Source organism: Denticeps clupeoides, chromosome 14, assembly GCF_900700375.1.
Source record: "Denticeps clupeoides chromosome 14, fDenClu1.1, whole genome shotgun sequence".
NCBI classification, from domain to species: domain Eukaryota; kingdom Metazoa; phylum Chordata; class Actinopteri; order Clupeiformes; family Denticipitidae; genus Denticeps; species Denticeps clupeoides.
In genome coordinates, this window is record NC_041720.1 from 20,659,531 (window position 1) to 20,678,861 (window position 19,331).

Genomic DNA, 19,331 nt, shown 5'->3' on the forward strand with positions numbered 1-19,331 from the left:
AGTACTAACCCCCCGAACACATGAATGAATACCGTGCCCCTCTTTAGTTGAAAGATAATTAAGCATACTTATCATATACGCAGCGAGCGTCACATGAAGCAATGCCATGGTAGTGTTGCACACACAAAGGATGTGAAAGAAACAAAAGTCAGCAAGCTGTGTGACAGATGACAGGCCCACATGCAACGTCACATTAACAGAGCAGTTTTCCTGGCCTTCAGAAGACATACTTGCCTCCGACGAACATTACTAATACATTAAGGAAGGAAGGACGTGAGGGCAGCATATGGACACCACAGTGAGGTCAGAGGTGAAGGGGAGGAGGTCTTCAGGACAAAGATGGCAGTGAGAAGAGTTAACAAAGGGATAACTGGACGATGAAAAAAGTAATTGTCTTACTCTGTGGGCCATCTGAAAACAGCAGTTATTTCTAACAGGGGTCTGTTTCTGTGGCATCAGTTTCTACAGGGAGAAAATACTATTAGACTTATTATTAATTTTTAGAGCATCAGGACAAAACTGACATTAGAACAAAGATCATTTAGCGTGACATCCCATCAGGAGTTTTAGTGTGAGAAATAACTATGCTGAATTCAGTACACACATAAAGCATACAAAATGAAACCGTTTATGGGCACGTGACAGCCGTCTTTTCACATAAAGTCTGATTCTGTGATGGTGTATCAGTGGGTAGTAAGACAAATAGCTGGTGCACAGTGAGAGAAATCAACGGTGAACATAAAGAAGCTGATGAAGTCTGCGGCAGCAGTCTAGAAGCTCCTATCATCATCTCCCCTAAATATCATATCGAATCATATTAAGAAACACACTTTGACTGCAATGAACGCAGCGAGCACAACACACACAACAGACACTTTCTGCACATTTTACCATGTGTGGGAGCTGAATGTTGGCCAGACTGTTGATGAGCGACTGGCTGAGGTTGGCCAGCTCGTGCAGCAATGAGTCGTTCTGCTGTTCTATCACTTTGTTCTCTTCCTCTATAGATCTGAGGTTGGTCTCCATGGTCGTAATCTATGGAATAAGGAGAGATTAGGTATATCATGGAACATGTTCTTATGGCATTTGATCAGGTGATGTTCTCTTCTTTCATTTCAGTTTGCTGATAATACCACGGTTTTAGTGTAGGGATCTTTTCACAGCTCTAAAGTCTAAATATGGAAATGGGATCACAAACCCGTTCATACATAACATTTAATGGGCCAATACAGATAATGAACATCTTGAGAAAGATTATTAGGAATATGATAAAAAATGCACTACACATCTTTGTTCATTAATTCCAGTAGAACCTCTGGACTCAGTTACACTGTGTGTGTCACACTGGCAATTATGAATACACAGTCAACATGTTGTAATTTTCACACACAACCCTAATGCTAAAATAGGGTTTGATAGATAGCTATTATCAGGGACTATTTATAGTGTGACTGTCTGATTCCACTTGTGTTGAAGTGTGTTACCTGGGTCCGAAGTTTAATCATATCCGACTCAACTTGATTGTTCGATTCATTCAGGTCTTTGATTTCTTCGTCCAGCTGTTTGATTTCTTCATCGTTCTCTATTCCTAAGAAAGAAGACCATATCGTATGTACCGTGTGGATTAAATCTGTTTTATGGACTTTGCTTTGTGTGGTGGACAATGTGAGACTGATGCAGTAGATACCTTTACTTGCTTTCTGCTTCAGACTGAGCATTTCCACACCAGTCATACGTGTTTTCTTCATGGCCGATGTTGCCCGGGGACAGCCGGACAAACTGTTGAAAGACGTTTGACATTTTACCACAGCACTATTATTGAATACAGATACTATTTAGATGTATCTATGGCCTTGTGGCTATATGTTTGGGCAGTGGGTGACCTAGTGGGTAAGGAATCGGAAGGTTGCCGGTTCGAATCCATCCCCACACACTGCTCACCAACGGTGATGGGTTAAAAGCAGAGGACACATTTCATGGTGTCACCATGTTGCTGTGTTTCACAATCACTTCATTTTCAGTTGCGTGTCCATATTGGAAATCCTGTAATTCTGTGCTTTTCCTGTCCTTATTCCAACCAACATTTCTTAACCAACCAATATACTTTACAAAGGCTGGCAAATTGACCAAAACACATTCATGAATTAATTTTAATTACATTTAAATTTAATATAAAAATCTTCCATATTTGGAAGATTTGGAAATGCTGATAGTTGTGTTGGTGTCGGTGCCGTGCATGTTGCAGGTTAACTGGTGACCTGCATTTGCGTGTGTCTGTGTTTTCATACTAAAGCCCGGGGGGGACCGCCTTCTCTGATGTAGCACCCACAGCGTCAGTACTGCACACCTTCTGTGGGTAAGGAAGCTTCCGCTCACGTGTCCTGAGCCATCACAGCCCGGTGTTGGGCATGTCATGCCGTCCGTCTTCCCTGCCTTCCAGGTGAACTGCGAGCCGTTCAGGAAACCATCTTTTTGTCTCTTGGCCGCCAGCGGGCAGCCAGACGCACTACGGTGCGAGGCATACTTCCCTGTCACATGACCCTGACCGTCACACCCAGGAACTGGACATCTGTGAAGGGATGTGGAACAGGTAGGTCAAACCAGCAAAAAAAGGGAGTGCTAGACATGTTTCATGCGTGACAAACCAAGGTCTCCTTCTCAACCCAGGACTCACCAAATGTACTATTGTCAAACCACCGATATAGAACTATCAGTTCCATGTTGCTCTCATTTGTGAATGGAAATGCGATGGAAGTAGTGTAAAACCTTTTAGATCTTCACTTTACAGACATTGATATTTAAGCTCTACATGTAAACAAGACCAAAAAAGTCTGTTTTATGAGTTTGTGAGTCATGACCTGGAATCTGGGCTCCTGCTTTGAGTTTGTGGAGTTTGCATGCTCTGTCCCCACGGCGCCCTGCCCTGGGTTAGTCCCGGGATGGGCTCCAGCAGCTGTGACCCTGATTACAATTCACGGGTTATGGAAAGTGAATGAGCGAGACATTACAAATGTAAGTTCCCCTCACCTGATTGGTTCCTGGTCATCCTTGTCCTCCTTGTTGTGCAGTATTTTGATTCCACTTTTCTTGGCTCTTGGGCAACCCGACAGACTGCATAAAGACAGAGAACACACACACACACACACACACACACACAATAATAAAAGTCCCTGAATTTATGTGATATATATATAGTTGTAATATATGTATTTTCACACATTCTCATATGTTTTGTCCTTGATGTGCTATACTAATAATAACAATAACAAAAGAAAGTAAAATTCAAGTAAAACTTCACCTCCTATGTGAAGCATAGTTGCCAGTTATGTGTCCTGATCCATCGCAGCCTGGAGTTGGACACCTTGGAGGGCAAAGATACTTCAGAACCAGCTCAACAGATAATTGATTTACTTATGGGCATATGGGACACTTACTTCAGATCTTGTGAGTTGGCTGTGGACGCCACACCTCGCATGCCTTTATCTGCTAACTGACAGCTGGAAAGACTTTAAAAAAAGAACAATACATGACGGTCAAGAACATTTTTTCGTAAACCTTCATTTTTGTCTAAGACTGTAATAATCGCTTACGTGATTAGCTCCTTTTTGCCATCCTTGCATGGGGTGTATTTGTGTTTTGGACTTGGGATTGTCACCTCCCCTTGGTACTGCTGATTTTCCAGGAGGTCATGGAAATTGTCCAGGTCATCATGCTTCAGAGAAAATAGGATTGTTAATGACAAAAGGTGAGATTGATGGTGACATCTATACAGTAGGGGACCCTGATCGGCCATCCTTTCTACAGAAAGAGCAATATATCAGATACAGAAATATATCTACAATGCATGCACATAAACCAGGAGGAAAGAAAGCTTTTATTGAAATGACTTCTGTTCATTTGAACATGTATGCTTTTATATGATTTATAAGATATTTAAAAACGAATCCCAACATTTATATTTAAATGCATGCTCTCGTCAGATTTCATAAATCACACTGTGGATACATAAATTGGGCAGGTAGCACAGATTAGGCAGACACATGTGTGACATGAATGTCTTACATGTCCTTTTCTTTAGAGAAATCATGATGCTGCCCCCCCTGTGTTCATACTCTTGGTGCATAACGGGAGCTACATGAAGGAGCAAGTTCCATTAAAAGCCACCAGAGGTCCCTGTAGTCTTCCCTTTCTGTTTTTCTTAGCTTAGACAGGCCAAAATCTCCTTGGACTAAAAAAATGGGAATCTGTGTGCAATTGTGAAACATCTTTCTGAAAAGTTTGTCACCTCTTTGTCTCTGTCATCGACGTGTTTGATTTTGCTGTAGCTCAGTGGCAGGTCCCAACAGTCCGCCTCCTCCATCTGGTAGCATCGTCCGTTCAGCATGGCCTGCCGCTGCGGGGACATGGGCTGGAGGGGCGTCAGAACCGTGCCCTCTCCGCTGCCGGCCTGCCCGTCCCCGCCAACGTCCACACCTCCAGCCTCATCGATGTTCTCCTCTGGGCCCTGGAGGTTGAGAGAGCAGAACAATGAATTTTTGAAGCATGAAAGACGTGGACTTCCAAACGTACAAATCCAGCTCTGCTCTGCAGTGGTCTGAGACAGGTGCGGCTGCACATGCGCCCGTCTCTCCTGCTGTGTCCCCCACCCACCCATCCTCCGACAGCCAGTCCAGTTTCTTCACGAGGGGAGATGGTCGTGGCAGCACGGGTACCTGCAAGAGGAGCTCCGGCGGCCTGGTGGCGGCCGGCAGGCTGTGTGGGAGTTCGCGGCAGCGCGTGGACAGGTTGAGGATGGCGGTGGCAGCCATGTGCGCAGCCTCCATGTCGTGCGTGTAGTCAAAGCTGCTCTTGCTGCATGTGCTGCTGGCGCTGCTGCCGCCCCCTCCACCCGCTCCTTGACTGCTGCCACTGCTGCTGGGGGCATAGCTGCTGGAGGTGCTGCTGGCCGGGCTGGACGTCTTACAATAACGCTTGGCTGTGAAATTAGAAAGATGATTATTCTAATTTCATTAGATTTCAGAAAAACTGCTGATGTCTAGAGATGTGCTTAGTCTATAACTAATGAAGTCCTACAAGCAGAAGTCTACACATGGAGAACAATATGTATTGCTGTGCGAGAAGTATGTATGCGTTTGCCTGGGCAAGACATGGTCAGTGTTAAGCTGGAGCGATATTCATATTCATCTTCACACATGCTGATTGGTGATTGCCAATCAACCACCGATCTGCCTCAGATATTTTTAGCCAGCAGTCTCATTATCAGGATTCAAAACTACATGCTACATACAGCCTGCCATAGTGCAAAAATGGTTCAGGACTGGTTCGATTGGTATTGGATTGACCTCCAAAATCCCCAGATCTGATCGAGCATCTGTGGAATGTTCTGGAATAACATGAGGTGGACCTACACTATGTAACTGTCATTTAAATACTACCATAGTAGTATGGTAGTAGTGGTAGTAGCCTAGTGGGTAGCACACTCGCCTGTGAACCGGAAGACCCAGGTTCGAATTCTGCTAACTACCATTGTGTCCCTGAGCAAGACACTTAACCCTGAGTGTCTCCGGGGGGGACTGTCCCTGTAACTACTGATTGTATAAGGGTGTCAGGTAAAGGCTGTAAATGTAAATGTGTAAGCAGTGAATAAAGAGGCACCAATAGCCGAAAGTAACGGAAGATGGTTTGACAGTGAAAACATTTACGTGGTGATAATGTGGAAACCTTCACAGTTAGCGTGGTTCAGACTTGATCATGCTGCGTTTCAACGTTTTCCATGTTGAACTATGCATCTGACACAGATCGGTTAAGGCAGAAGGTTGCTGGATTGAATCCTGATCTGCCAAGGTGCCACTGAGGTGCCACTGAGCAAAGTAGCGTCCCCACACACTGCTCCCCGGGCGCCTGTCACTCAGGGTGATGGGTTAAATGCAGAGGACAAATTTCACTGTGTGCTGTGCTGCTGTGTATCACGTGTGACAATCACTTCACTTTCACTTTCAATAGGTTCTCTGTGAGATGGTTTGTGCTGACGTTGGCATAGGCCCTGGTACACAACCAACGAGCATCAGGTCAACAGGACAGGCAGAGTTGGGGCAGTTCAGGATCTCTTTGCTACAGTTACAGCAGAATTTGAAAGTTTGTAAAAACCTTTAGAAAACTCCATATTATGGACCTTTAGTTATTCAGAAATCTGGAACGTTCATGACTGTCTCCTCTCCAGCTGGTCACTGTAGAAATTTGACTCATACAAACAACCAGATACAGATACAGACTCAGAGGCTTTGTTATGTAGGTGGGTGAGAGCAGCGAGGATGTGTGGGAACCAGCAGAACATGACTGATCACATTCAGATACCTTCATGGCCCTTAGGCGACATGTCCCGTCCATGCGTTTTATGGAGTGGACCTCTCTTCCCAAACACATGGTCCTGTGCATCATAGGTGGAACTATACTCAAAGCTGGTTTTGGAATACTTCTCCAGCTCCTTGGCCAGGTTTGAGCGGGGCGTGCTGGTTGGGACGTTATTCTTATAACCATACTGTGGGATCTCCAGCTGCTTTACAAAGCACATTGGCCTGAAGAACAGAAACACATGAAATTCCAATTGGTTGTCACTGTCTAAGGCCACAGACAGAGGTTAAAAAAATGCTCTATTACAATTCTTTAATAAAGGGTCTGATAATCTGACTGAATATTTGTGGGATGATTATAACAGAGTTTGTGATGGTGCCGTGAACAAGAGGTATTACAAGCAAAATAAAATTGATGTTTTATTTGATTTGATGTTAACGTAGTTCTTACATAGTTGTGCCTTGGCACCCAAGCCCTCCACTCCAATCTCCTGCCAACTGTCTGGTTAAAATCAAAACTCGATGTCTTGCAATCTTCAAAACCTTAGAAGCTCCTTAGCCTCAGCTGGGGCAGTGGTGGCCTAGTGGGAGAAACTGACCCGTAATCGGAAGGTTGCTGGTTCAAATCCCAAACTGCCAAAGTGCCACTGAGCAAAGTACCATTTCACAATGACAATCACAAGTGATAGTTTCTCATAAGCATGAAAGGATGCTGTCATTCCATTCACCAAGTCTGCTTTCTTCCACCTCAGGACCATATCCAGACTTCAACCATCACTCTCTGAGCCTACAGACGAAGCTCTCTTCCATGCATATATCACCTCTATTGGTCGGTTATATATTGTTTGCATGATCTATTTGATGGTCTTTTGGTCACCAAAACTCACCCCTTCCTTTATCCATGTGACCTATAAAATCCTCCTCCTAACTTATCTATACCTCCACAGCCTAGCTCCTCAGTATTCATAGGACTATACAAATAAAGGTCCACCAGACTGCATTCCTTTGGTCATAGAGCCTTCAGTTCTGCTGCTCTCTGGAGATCACTCCCTTCTGGACAATAGCCACCTGAAAAGCCATTTATTTTTTAAGGCCTTCAAGCCTGAGCTGATTCATATAAAGTGACCTTTGGTTCCCTCCAAAAAAACTGAAAAGTTATTTTTATTATAATTATTATTATTATTAACATAGTTCTAACAAAGTTCATGTGATGGTTAATTAAGAAAGCCCCTCACCTTCTCAGATCTTTTATCTGGGGTTTAAGGTCATGGTTTATATGTAAATGTAGTTTAGCACAGAGGTAAAGACATAAGACAATAATACAAGACATACCTCAGCACGCGGTCTGAAGCCTGGTTGGACTTTGGCCCATCACATGGGTTGTACTTCTCATGCACCTTGGCCACCTTCTCTGCTGCAGCAATTGGGCACCCAGAAAGGCTGAAAAGACAAAATTAAACTGTGGCATGAGAATGAGGCTGTAAGTGTCATGCTTTAACTCACCCGTCCCCATTCTCTCTCGCTCTCTTTCTCGCTCTCTCTCATTCACATGGAGACCTCATTGTCCAATTGATCAATTTCAGTGGAGAGGGTTTCATACTGAATTCACCAAATAGGAATGTGGTCCAATATTGGCCTTATCTTGTCTTAGGTTGAAGCTTAAAAGTGCCACTTTTTACATTTCAAACTACTATAAAAATATGATTTGCCTCATTTGACTGAATAATGACTTAAGCCCTTCAAAATTCAAATCTGTTGTTTAATGTTTATAGGAGACATGGCACATGGGCGTGTCTGTAGACTAGTCTGCTAATTACAATTCTTTAATGAAGGGACTGATAATCTGTCTGAATTTTTGTGGGATGATTATAACAGAGGGCGCATTTGTGATGGTGCTGATGGTGCTGTGAACAAGAGGTATTACAAGCAAAGAAAATGGAAGGAATGAGTGGAGAAAGGGAGGAGATGGATGCTGTCTTCATTTAATATTTCTACTGTTTTAAAACACATACACACACACACACACACAGAAAGAAAGGAAATGCTTCAAAATGTTTCAATTAGAAAACACACATGAATAAAGTTTCACATAAATGTAATTGTAAGTTTAATTACCACATTTGCTTGAAGTAAGATGTGGTTAGATGTAATCAGTTCTTTCCTGTTTCCTGTTTCATACTTTCATATGACATTAGTGAATATCTCCTGTCTGCTACATCTGTTAAAATGCTACAAAAATATGGCCATGTGGGTGCATTTTTCTTTCTTGTACAATTTGTACAAATTGCATCATTTAAGTGAGGTGCTGAGATCCTAAATGCTTTTACTCCTGTTATGAGTAAAAAGAACGATTTGTACATTTCATGCCTAAATTAATACATATCATTCAACAGGTTTCTATGTGTCTGTACCAGAGAAGAAAAAGTTGCTGCAGACCAACATTTATTTCACACATGATGTTGTAAATGTCTACATGTGAAGAGGATCTCAATCTCTCCTCGTCTTTCTAGTGGGAAGCTTGAAGTCCTTAATATTCAATATTCAGAATCTTTGGCTGGTATGCTAAAGGTTTTTTTCTCTTTGAAGTTTCTGAATTTATGGTCTTTCAGTACCATGATCAACCCATTCATCTTCATCCAGTGTGTTTTTATGTTTTTATGTGATATAATAAGAAGCATATGTGAATTGTAATGATCCTAATAATGAGTTAAAAGTCACACGATAACTTCAACATGATCATTCAAAAGTTGTTATAAAATATTATTTTAACATGTTGGCTGAGGAGAGTTCAGTCAGGTCAGAACTTACAGCATCCACTCTCATTGCAAACTTTAACACTGTGATCCTCCCCCTGCTTTTCATGTTACGATTTTAGAGATTATGGACTCACCTGCGATGGGAGTTCCTGTTGCTATTAACATGACCACGTCCAGAGCACCCTGGGGTGGGGCACTTTAGAACGTTCTCATGCATGGCAAGAACTTAGAACAGAGCCAAAGGAGAGTAAAGTGGTTAGGAACATTGAGAATCTTGAGTCAGTTTTGTTATAAGGCCATTAGAAGCTGTGGCAAGGCCATGCATTTGGGGAGCCAAGCAAGAGAAACACACCATCAGCATGCATTTCACCAGCATTTCATCAGCCAACATATACAAACAATGGTGTAACAGTTCATTACTTTCATACATTTTGCAGTTATTGCAGTCTTTAATAATAACTTTTGGAAACCTCAAGAGGTGGATATAATGTATTAAATAATTATTTTTAATTACTTTGATTTTAAAATATGTTTTATCATTGTAAATGGTTGTTTATATTAGACTAGTCTGTGCATATTTATTGCAATAAATTATTTTTATTGCAATAAATTATTTTATAATTATTTTAAAAATTGTTTTGATATGAAAATATTTTTCTATAATTGTAAATACATGATATGAGGCTAAGATCATCCATACCAGACTAGTCTGTGCATATTTATTGCAACAAAAAATTTTATCCTAGAAATGGCCTTTAAAAATTATTTTTAAATTTATTTTAAGAACTATCCAAGTGATCTACCATTGTACCGTGTTTGGTTCATAACAAAAGTACATAAGGGGAGGTAGTAGCCTAGTGGGTAACACACTCGCCTATGAACCAGAAGACCCGGGTTCAAATCCCACTTACTACCATTGTGTCCCTGAGCAAGACACTCAACCCTAAGTTGCTCCAGGGGGGGACTGTCCCTGTACCTACTGATTGTAAGTCGCTCTGGATAAGGGCGTCTGATAAATGCTGTAAATGTAAATGTACATAACTTCACATGTGTTCATTCATAGTTTTGATGCCTTCAATGAGAATCTACCAACGTAAATGGTCATGAAAATAAAGAAAACACATTGAAAGAGGTGTGTCCAAACTTTTGGCCTGTACTGTATAACATAATATATTTTATCAGATGTCCTTATCTAGAGCTGCTTATGGTCACGACCTACAGGGACAGTCTTCCGGAAGCAAGTGTCTTATTCAGGTACACAATAATAGAAAGTAGTGTTTAAACATGTGAGTTTGTGGCCGCCTGTGACTGTGTGTTATCCACTAGGCTACCAACTTACTACTCAACCTACTATTCTCATTGTCAATGACATCAGACTGAACTATTTAGTTGTGGGAGAAAGGTTTTTGAAAAGTTTTTTATTTTTCTAAAAATGTATTTTATGGTTTAAGTCGGCATAATCACAGAAATACTGTCTTCATTTTTTATTGGACATCACTATTCTGAGCACATGAATGGTCAAATTTTTATTTACTAGTGGCAAACTAAATTTTTTTTTCGTTTTTTATCGTTTTATGAAGTAGAAACATGGCAAAGGCAAGACAGCAACAGATGCAAAGACAATAATTTTATATATCTTAAATAACATGCTCAAACACTTAAATCGGATAAATTAGCATTAGCCATTAACCACCAAGTAAATTTCACACCCTGATTTGTCCTGTTGTAGACTTATATGACTTATGACAATATGGCTCATGGTTACTCAAGCTGGTTCCACAAGAAGAAGACGTGAGGTGCAATGATTCAAGCAGGAGGAAAGTAAAAAGACAGGAACACCCATGGCTGCAGTCACACATGCTGAATACATGATGATTTCAGTGAAGGATGTCAAAGAATTTTTGTTCTTTTTTACTTTTTTCTGGCTTTGCTTTGATCACTTGCAGAATGGACAACTTACTCTCTGGGGGAACTCTGTCCTTGTGAGGACACCCAGACAAACTGCGGTGATGTGGGTACAGGCCAGTAACATGTCCAGTTCCGTCACAGCCTGGAGTGGGGCACTTACTTTCCCTTTTCTCCCCTCTTGATGAATCTAAAATGGCAAAAGAGAAAGATTGTGAGGTAATATATTTAATAACACATTTAGTAAGGTGTTTAGCGTATTGTATAGCGTATAGGGTGGTAGGGTATAGGGTAGTGGGTAACACACTCGCCTTTGAACCAGAAGACCCAGGTTCAAATCCCACTTACTACCATTGTGTCCCTGAGCAAGACACTTAACCCTCAGTTGCTCCGGGGGGGGGACTGTCCCTGTAACTGTAAGTTGCTCTGCATAAGGGCATCTGATAAATGCCGTAAATGTAAATGTAAATGTAAATGTATAGGTGTATTGTGATCGGTTTTAGTAAATTAGTTATTTTGGTAAAGTTGGACGCAAAGTGGATGTAGGACGCATCAACAGGCAATCTCAGGTAGATCTAGCTTTGAGGTGGGCTACAAGCAGTCAGTAAAATATTAAGCTGCACATTAGAAAAGGTCTGTGGGTCAGTCACTCTTATCCCTGTATGGGCTGAAATAGCAGACCAAGTGGGAGCAGTTTAAAAAACACACTATATAAGACTCCATGAAGGGTGATGACTGGTTAATAAAAAGGAAAGACTTGCAAGACATAAAAATAGCTTGCTAAACATTCCAGCATAACTCAACATCTGTCCTTAGACAGTTCATTTCTATGCATTATGAAAGTGAATTGAAATTGAAGTGATTGTCATTGTGAAACACTGCAACACAGCACACGGTGACACAATGAAATTTGTCCACTGCATAAAACCCATCCCCTGAGGGAGCAGTGGGCAGCCATGACAGGCGCCCAGGGAGCAGTGTGTGGGGACCTCAGTGGCACCTTGGCGGATCGGGATTCAAACCGGCAACCTTCTGATTACAGGGCCGCTTCTTTAACCGCTAGGCCACCACCACCCCTATGGGTGCAGCAAATGTAAAAAAATAATTAGATAAATGTTGTGATGAATTAAATGTGAAATAGTAGTAGGTTGATGACATGTAGGGCTGGTGCATCTTGGCAAGAAATCTCTGGTGTCTTTAAACATGCATGATGAACATAATACACTGGAACAATAAATTATAAATCCTTTCATTATTATTACCAGCATTATTAATATTTCCCACTTTTGCAAGTGTTTAAAATGCGTAGAAATAAAACTAAATAAATAAATAACTTAAAAATGTAATTAGTGAAAATGCAATATAAAAGAATGCTAAATAATTGTGGAATATATTTGATATGAAATAGATGGAATTAGTAGAAATAGAGGAAATTTACATTTAAACAGAATAATGCATGCTGTATATAGAGTGTGTTTATAAAGTGCACTGGGACAACGTTCCATTGTGAATTTGCACGTTTTGTTATTCTTTGCACTGCATTTAAAAATGAATTGGTGACTGGTTTATTGACTGGTTCGTTTATTAATTGATTATCTGAATGATCAGTATGAGTAACTACTGATTGTAAGGCGCTCTGGATAAGGGAGTCTGATGTCTGCTGTAAATGTAAATGAATTGCTGGACCGATGCTACAGTGTCAGTTAAGGTGTGCTGCATGGCTGGTGTGGATCTAGGCCACGGACAGCATCCCACCAATGCGATTTCCCATCCTAACGAGCGATGAAAAACTCCATTACTCATGCTTGACAGGTCCAGTCTGTGATATTGCCTTGCTGGCCTATTTTAACAGCACATGCTGCTGCGGCTACTGGATTTGTGAGGCAAACAGAGCTGACTAAGACCGGCAGGCAGTACAGGACGTTGATATCAGTCACGGGCCGGCTGATCACCACCTAATGCTCATGCCAACTATCTTAGAGGGCTTATAAAGACGAATGGCCTGCAGATCCAGCTGCGTCAATGCAAAACGAGTTGAACAGCATGCCAACCAGAACCCAGTTCTATCCCTTCCTTCAGAGAGACGTCCAAGTTCGCAAAGCTCTAGACTCAGGATTCACAACTGGAAGAGTGCAACCAATGATGCAGAATAACATGCGGACATGGAAGGAACTAACACTAAATTGTAGATGGAACTGAGCATAAAAACTATGTTTCTGAAATTAAACCTTTATTACATTCTTTATGGATCCAAAAGCAATACAAAATTAGTGATTGAAAGTGATTTTTTACGTTGTATGAAATGCTTAAAATATGTTTATGCAATAAGAGAGCACATTAAATGTTTGGACACCTTAGATGTAAGACCTTCATTTTCTTGGTTTCAATTGGCTTTGTTACCTTTAGAATAGTAGCCCCTCTTGACCCCTTCAAGGTGCAGTCTCCCTTTGCGCTCGTCTGTTGCACCACTGTGCCTGGAGCTGTGCTCCCCCAAGGTTCTTGGAGGAGGAGGATGGCGGTGAAGGTAGTGACCTTCCCTACGAGACACTGACCCCCGCTCTGAAGCCATCACCTTGGCCCGCTCTGACTCCAAAGCAATGGCTTTCTCCAGCAGGGACAAGTTTCCCTTGGTCATGTCGAAGGCTTCATCTGAGTGGTCCGAGCCCACTGAAGTAGTGTCCTCATCAGGGTCCAGGCTGGGGTAGCAGCTTCCGTCATCATCTCCCCTGGATGTAGGGCTGAGTTGCTCTTCAAGCTTCATCAGATTGGCCATGTCTGAGAAGCTCTGCTCCAGAGGTCTCTGTGAGTCGTGGTTGGTCAGGCCCTGTGGGCTGCTGTTGTAACAGCCTCTGTGGAAAGTGAGATGCTTGCGGTCGGCTGGATGGTGCTGAAGCTGCTGGAGGGCATGATAGTGGGGCAGGACTGGACCATGTCCATCAGCAGCTGTCGGCTGGGTCTCACTGAGCTTGCGTGCCAGGTCAAAGCACTGGTTCCTCAGGCACTCCAGGCCACTCAGACACACCTCATCCTCACTCGGATTCGATCTCCGAGCCACCAGCTGTCCACCTAGAGCACTCTCAGCTGCGGTGGCAACTGGGTAGCCCTCATCAGACAAAATGGCACCATGGCCCTGGGCCAGCAGCTTGAGAGAATCGACTGTCTCCCGGACCACGTCGCTGTCCAAGTCAACGCTTAACGAGCCACCATTGCGACTTCCAGTTCTCTCAAAGTCACCATCATCCTCATTGTCATCGTCCTCACATGCACTGTTGGACGAGCTGCTGTTCAGTTCGGACTCTGTCATGGCCTGGTACGCTGCATCTTCTGCTATCTTGCCCAGGTTGAGTAGCGACTTGGCCACCAGCTCGTCGTAATTCTCATATTCCTCACTGTGGCCGCCATTGTTGTTCGTGCTTCCACTGGTGTTGTTGTTGCAGTCCTTCCCGGGTGGATCGTACGGTACTGATTGTCTGCTGCTGCTGGAGTAACTGTTTTCTGGTCAGTGATAAAAATAGGGAGAGAACACATCATGCAAGATCAGCACAACAGTCATATTCTGGCATGCAATTAGTTCCTTTATTCTAGAGCTGTAAACCTTGGCCAGAGCTAAGGGTCCGGCCGCTCGGCTCGAGTCACGTCAGGTTGGAAATTTGTTTCTGTGATTGGTAAAAGTGTTTCACGTCTTGTGAAATTGTTTCATGAAATGTTAATTTGATTTGCCGAGTTTTAATTATCTCGAGAGAGATCTGAAAATGGATGCTGAGGAACTGAAACAGAGGCTAGCCGCTGCCGATTATGCTTTAAACCCTCACATGGAGGCTTCTTCCTACACACTACTTAATTAGAATCAGGTCCTCATTAACTTAACAAGGCCCAGAATTGGGGGCATTCAGATCATTTCTTGATCACCTTGCAAGTGATTCTGACGGCGATGACAGACTTCCTCCTCGTGATCTTCTTCATCCTCTTCCTCCTCCTCCCCTTCCTCAGCCTCATCCTCCATTGGTTCGTCTCCGTCATCCTGTTCCAACTCAGCACCCTCTTCCATTTCCTCTTCCTCCACCTCACCTTGCTCCTCCTCTTCCTCTGAGTACTCCTCGTCTTCTACTTCTCCTGTCATGTCATCTTCCTCGTGGCCCTCCTCCTCATCGTCTTTGTCCATCCGGTCCTCTGTGTAGTCCTCACAGGAGAGTGGGTATTCGTCCATGTGGTTTAAAAATGGCCGGCGTTTGGAAGCTGGCTCAGGGGTTTGCTTGTCCTGGCTTTTCCTTCTTTTTGCCAAAGGGCAGCCATAGACACTAAAAAGAGGAAAAGAGGAAATCACAGACAAATGTCATTCATGTCTTCATGTCTAGACATAGTGAAATAAAATACAATAAAACATCAAAAACATATGAAAACTCCTCTACAAGCTATTTTTCATGCAATGACACTGGAGTAATGTTGCTTATCAACTCTCAAACAGTTCCCTTTATGTTAGGAATCTTACTTAACATGGCTGTGCCATTGTCCTTTAGTGTCCTGTGTGATGGACAGCACAGTGTTCTGGGTAGAAGGGTGTAGAACACACCCTTTGGGCAGAACTACCTCTTTCTATTGCCTCTTGAAAATCTGAGGTATATTGCAGGACAACACTAGCAGCTGCTGGCTGCCTAGTATACTCATTTCATGACGAACTTCTGGAACAATCTACACTTAATGATGGCGAAATATCCATATACGTTTCTGCCCGAACTCATTTCTTTTTTTTTTCAAATGACTTAAGAGCATGCTTTCTGCTTCCCTAATCCAGTCGCATAGCTGATACAAACGTGGAGCTCATAGTCACAGATCATAAGAGCCTGCCCACAGCCCCAGATGCTTCCAGCTGCTCCTCTGAACACTTTTAAGTCTGTTTTTTGCAGATCCAGTGTTTGAACAGTCTGTACATGTGTGATTGAGGAAGCAGAGTTACAGACTTCAAGATGCTTACATTAAATTCAGTGTGTTATAAACTGGGGTGCAATGTGAGTATTTGTGTGAGTAAGCTTGCGTGTGTGTGTGTGTGTGTGTGTGTTGGGCTTGTAGAAAGTGTTAACATGTAGGAGCAGGAGCGAGAAAGAGCAAGCTTTTGTTGGTGATGGCCCAGGAGGTTTGATGTGTCAGTGTGTGTGTGTGTGTGTGTGTGTGTATGCACCAGTGAAAAAAGCTCCCGAATGTCCCTCCAGAAGACCACGCCAATTAAAACTGCACAGGTAATTAAGACAGGTTGGAGCGAGGCAGTGGTGCAGTTGGGTTCTTAGTGGGACTGCACTGTAATTAAAGCCCTGAGTTAGACAGCTCAGACCAGAAGAGCGGGAATAATGACTCACTTCACAGAAATCCACTCAGTGAAGCCGGTCAGAGGAACAGAAGAAGCCGCTCCAGCAGCCATCACAGTTCATGCCATGGTTGTACCTGGTATGCTCTACATACCAAGCCCATTAAAGTTTAAAGTTGATTGATGTTTCTTATTGGTTTTTTAATCATTTTAAAAACTGATCATACCACTTTGTCAGTGGACACTGTCTGCCACTTCTGTTATTTAACAGATGCAGTACCTCAAATCAATGAATTAGTTAGTGTGCCTATATTATTGTGTCTAGAGATGGATTTGTACATTAATATATATTCTATCTTAATTCAGATGAGTTGTGCACTGCAGCAGTGAGGCACATATGCATTACAATTAGTAGACATTTTTAAATAGATGTGCAATGTTACACTGTCTAATTAATTCACATGGCCTTCTTCTCAGGGGTGGATTGGAGGAAGTGGTGTCCCATTAACAAGAGCATGCACAAAAATGTGAATATTCAGATGACAATTTTAATACAATATAAAAAGAAAACGTCTGCTAGTTTTGGTTAAACTCACAATGCATTTTTATGGAGAAGTTGCTGTGATTTGACAAAATTGCAGAATTTGTCTTAATTGATTGCAATATCTTGAACTGATAATGTGACAGTGCATAAGCCCATGAAACTCAGTTAGGGTTCATGCTTTTTTTATGCTGTTTAAAATAAAATTAAATGACTGAAAATGCTGATATTTAATAAGGCTATTTGTCGTTTTTTTTGCAGAAAAGCACACTTACAGCCAGTGAAAATGTCTCTGTGCAATAAGCCTACATGAAAGATGCAGCCAGGTCAGAGCCTGTCATTATCACAAATCCACACACACACACGCGCGCACACACTACTTGTGCGTCACTGTCTACAGGCATGCGTGGCGCAGCTCCGTTGCCATGGAGACGTGCCTTCCCTCAAGATCTCAGTGGATCTACCGTCTAGAGGGTGAGAGGGAACTAATGCAGGCATACAGACTGCTGAGTCTGTTTCCTGGTATACTCTGCCTTCCCAGACACACTTACTAGGGATTAGTGTGTGTGTAGAAATAGACTCTTATCTTATTTCATCTCACAATTTGCTGCATGCTGCAGATCCACATGTAAAGAGGGTTTTACCTGTTGGTGACAGATAAGCGCTCTGCTGTGCATGGCAGTGGACACAATGACTTCATAATATTTTTAAGGCATTAGCAATAATGAAGAACTGTCTGCAGAAAGAGGAATAAAGAGCTGAGCTGCATGGAAAAGGAACATGGGATAGACCTGCTAATGGATTCGAAGAGGTTTCTACAGCAAAAATAAGTTTTAGAAAATGTGTCAAAGTCATCGCTGTTAGAAGCCATGGTCGAGCTTTTATGTGTCCAACACAAAACCAGAGATGTTACATTATCACTTCTTAAACAGGAACGTCTAATAATTATAATGATCTAATATCTAAAGCCGCCCATGAAAGCATTCTGTAGCCAGGCTAATCTTCTGTCGGAAGACAGTAACATCAGCCTCAACACATTCACTCACATTTTAGTGGATTTTAGATGGCATTTAGCTTGCAGTTGATTTATGAGTTAGAAATAAACCCCCACCCCCCAAAAAAAGAATAATGTGGACCAAGAAGAGGGTTGGAGAGAGAGTATGTGTGTGTGAGAGAGTATGCGTATGTGTGTGTGATGGGGAGGGTACAAAATGCCACAAACCTCCCACACACAGCATAAGACCCATCTGTTTCAGGGCCTGCTGTTGGTTGTTATGCTAAAAAAATATGGCTTCCTCTACACTGCTAGATTGTGGCTCGTGTTGTATAATTCTGTAATTCTGTTCTGACACCATCCATGAACAAAAGATCATTTTGTTATTAACCTCTAGTTAGACTAACATGTCTGCACTGCCCTGCAAGTGGAGTGAAAGTGAAGTGATTGTGAAACACTGCAGCACAGCACACGGTGCAGGACAACGAAATGTGTCCTCTGCTTTTAACCATCACACCTTGGTGAGCAGTGGGCAGCCATGACAGGCGCCCGGGGAACGGTGTGTGGGCTCAGTGGCACCTCAGTGCCACCTCGGGATTTGAACCAGCAACCTTGTGATTACGGGTCTGTTTCCTTACCCACCAGGCCACCACTGCCCTGCACTGACCTTTATCCTGAGCTTCTGACTGTAGAGTCCCATTTGTATTCATTGAGGTCATTACATTTCTCTGTTCACTTGCACTTTTGATCTCCATTACTCCAGCATTTTCAGCAGACTCACAAACAGATAGACCACTCCCTAAAAATGATGTATATTTAAACCTCTAGTTCACTAACATGTTCCTCTTTTTCCGATTTAAGTTGTGTAGAAATAAGGACTGAAATCTAGAATAATATGGAAAGGTGTTCGCTGTCTTAAAGGACATTTGACTAAACGGAAGGGGACCTTCTATCTTTGGGAGTTCTCCCTGAGGGCATTAGCATATTAATGATGCTACCTTCTGATTGCTGTTCTGATGGCCAGGCATTAATTAGCATGAACACTGTGAAAGAATGTGGAAACGCAGCCAAAGAAATAAAAAAGAACCAAAAAAAAAGGGACTTCCATTTAACAAGTAAACTGTGTAGAAGAGGGCCGTAGGTTACTTCTGGTAAAATGATGTTGAACTAGATATTAAATTGCATGAAATATAGCCCTTACTTACTGTATAGTATTTATGAGCATTAAGGTTTAGATTGATGCATTTTGCTTGTAAAACATTTGTAAGGATTTTCTGCAAATTAACTTCTGATTACGGGGCCTCTTCCTTAACCGCTAGGCCACCTCTGCTCCAGAGACCTTGTAGTTCCAGACTTGATTATGCAGTGAAAGCAATTTATTAGTAAAGTTTTTCTGTGTCTAATTGTAGTTATTAATGCACCAGTGCTATAATACTATGTTGCTAAAATAAAGTATAATAATTAAGATATGCATAAAATGTACATC

The 19,331-nt window shown here is 42.3% G+C and overlaps 1 protein-coding gene across 2 annotated transcripts in view; it reads right to left on the reverse strand.

Annotated features, from left to right (window-relative positions):
• myt1la (myelin transcription factor 1-like, a) overlaps window positions 1–19,331 on the reverse strand; it is a 37,623-nt gene that overhangs the window by 2,782 nt on the left and 15,510 nt on the right. The window contains exons 6-22 of one of the 2 annotated variants that reach the window (XM_029002670.1): window positions 14,921–15,309; window positions 13,412–14,506; window positions 11,067–11,201; window positions 9,241–9,331; window positions 7,683–7,790; window positions 6,355–6,575; window positions 4,713–4,975; window positions 4,286–4,504; window positions 3,591–3,712; window positions 3,435–3,506; window positions 3,299–3,361; window positions 3,028–3,111; window positions 2,348–2,569; window positions 1,688–1,779; window positions 1,485–1,588; window positions 892–1,035; window positions 400–462 (exon numbers count right to left, since the gene is read on the reverse strand). In XM_029002670.1, the coding sequence (XP_028858503.1) occupies window positions 400–462; window positions 892–1,035; window positions 1,485–1,588; window positions 1,688–1,779; window positions 2,348–2,569; window positions 3,028–3,111; window positions 3,299–3,361; window positions 3,435–3,506; window positions 3,591–3,712; window positions 4,286–4,504; window positions 4,713–4,975; window positions 6,355–6,575; window positions 7,683–7,790; window positions 9,241–9,331; window positions 11,067–11,201; window positions 13,412–14,506; window positions 14,921–15,309 (3,487 nt within the window). The remainder of the gene's footprint in view (window positions 1–399; window positions 463–891; window positions 1,036–1,484; window positions 1,589–1,687; window positions 1,780–2,347; window positions 2,570–3,027; window positions 3,112–3,298; window positions 3,362–3,434; window positions 3,507–3,590; window positions 3,713–4,285; window positions 4,505–4,712; window positions 4,976–6,354; window positions 6,576–7,682; window positions 7,791–9,240; window positions 9,332–11,066; window positions 11,202–13,411; window positions 14,507–14,920; window positions 15,310–19,331) is intronic. The other variant, XM_029002671.1, reaches the window with a different exon arrangement.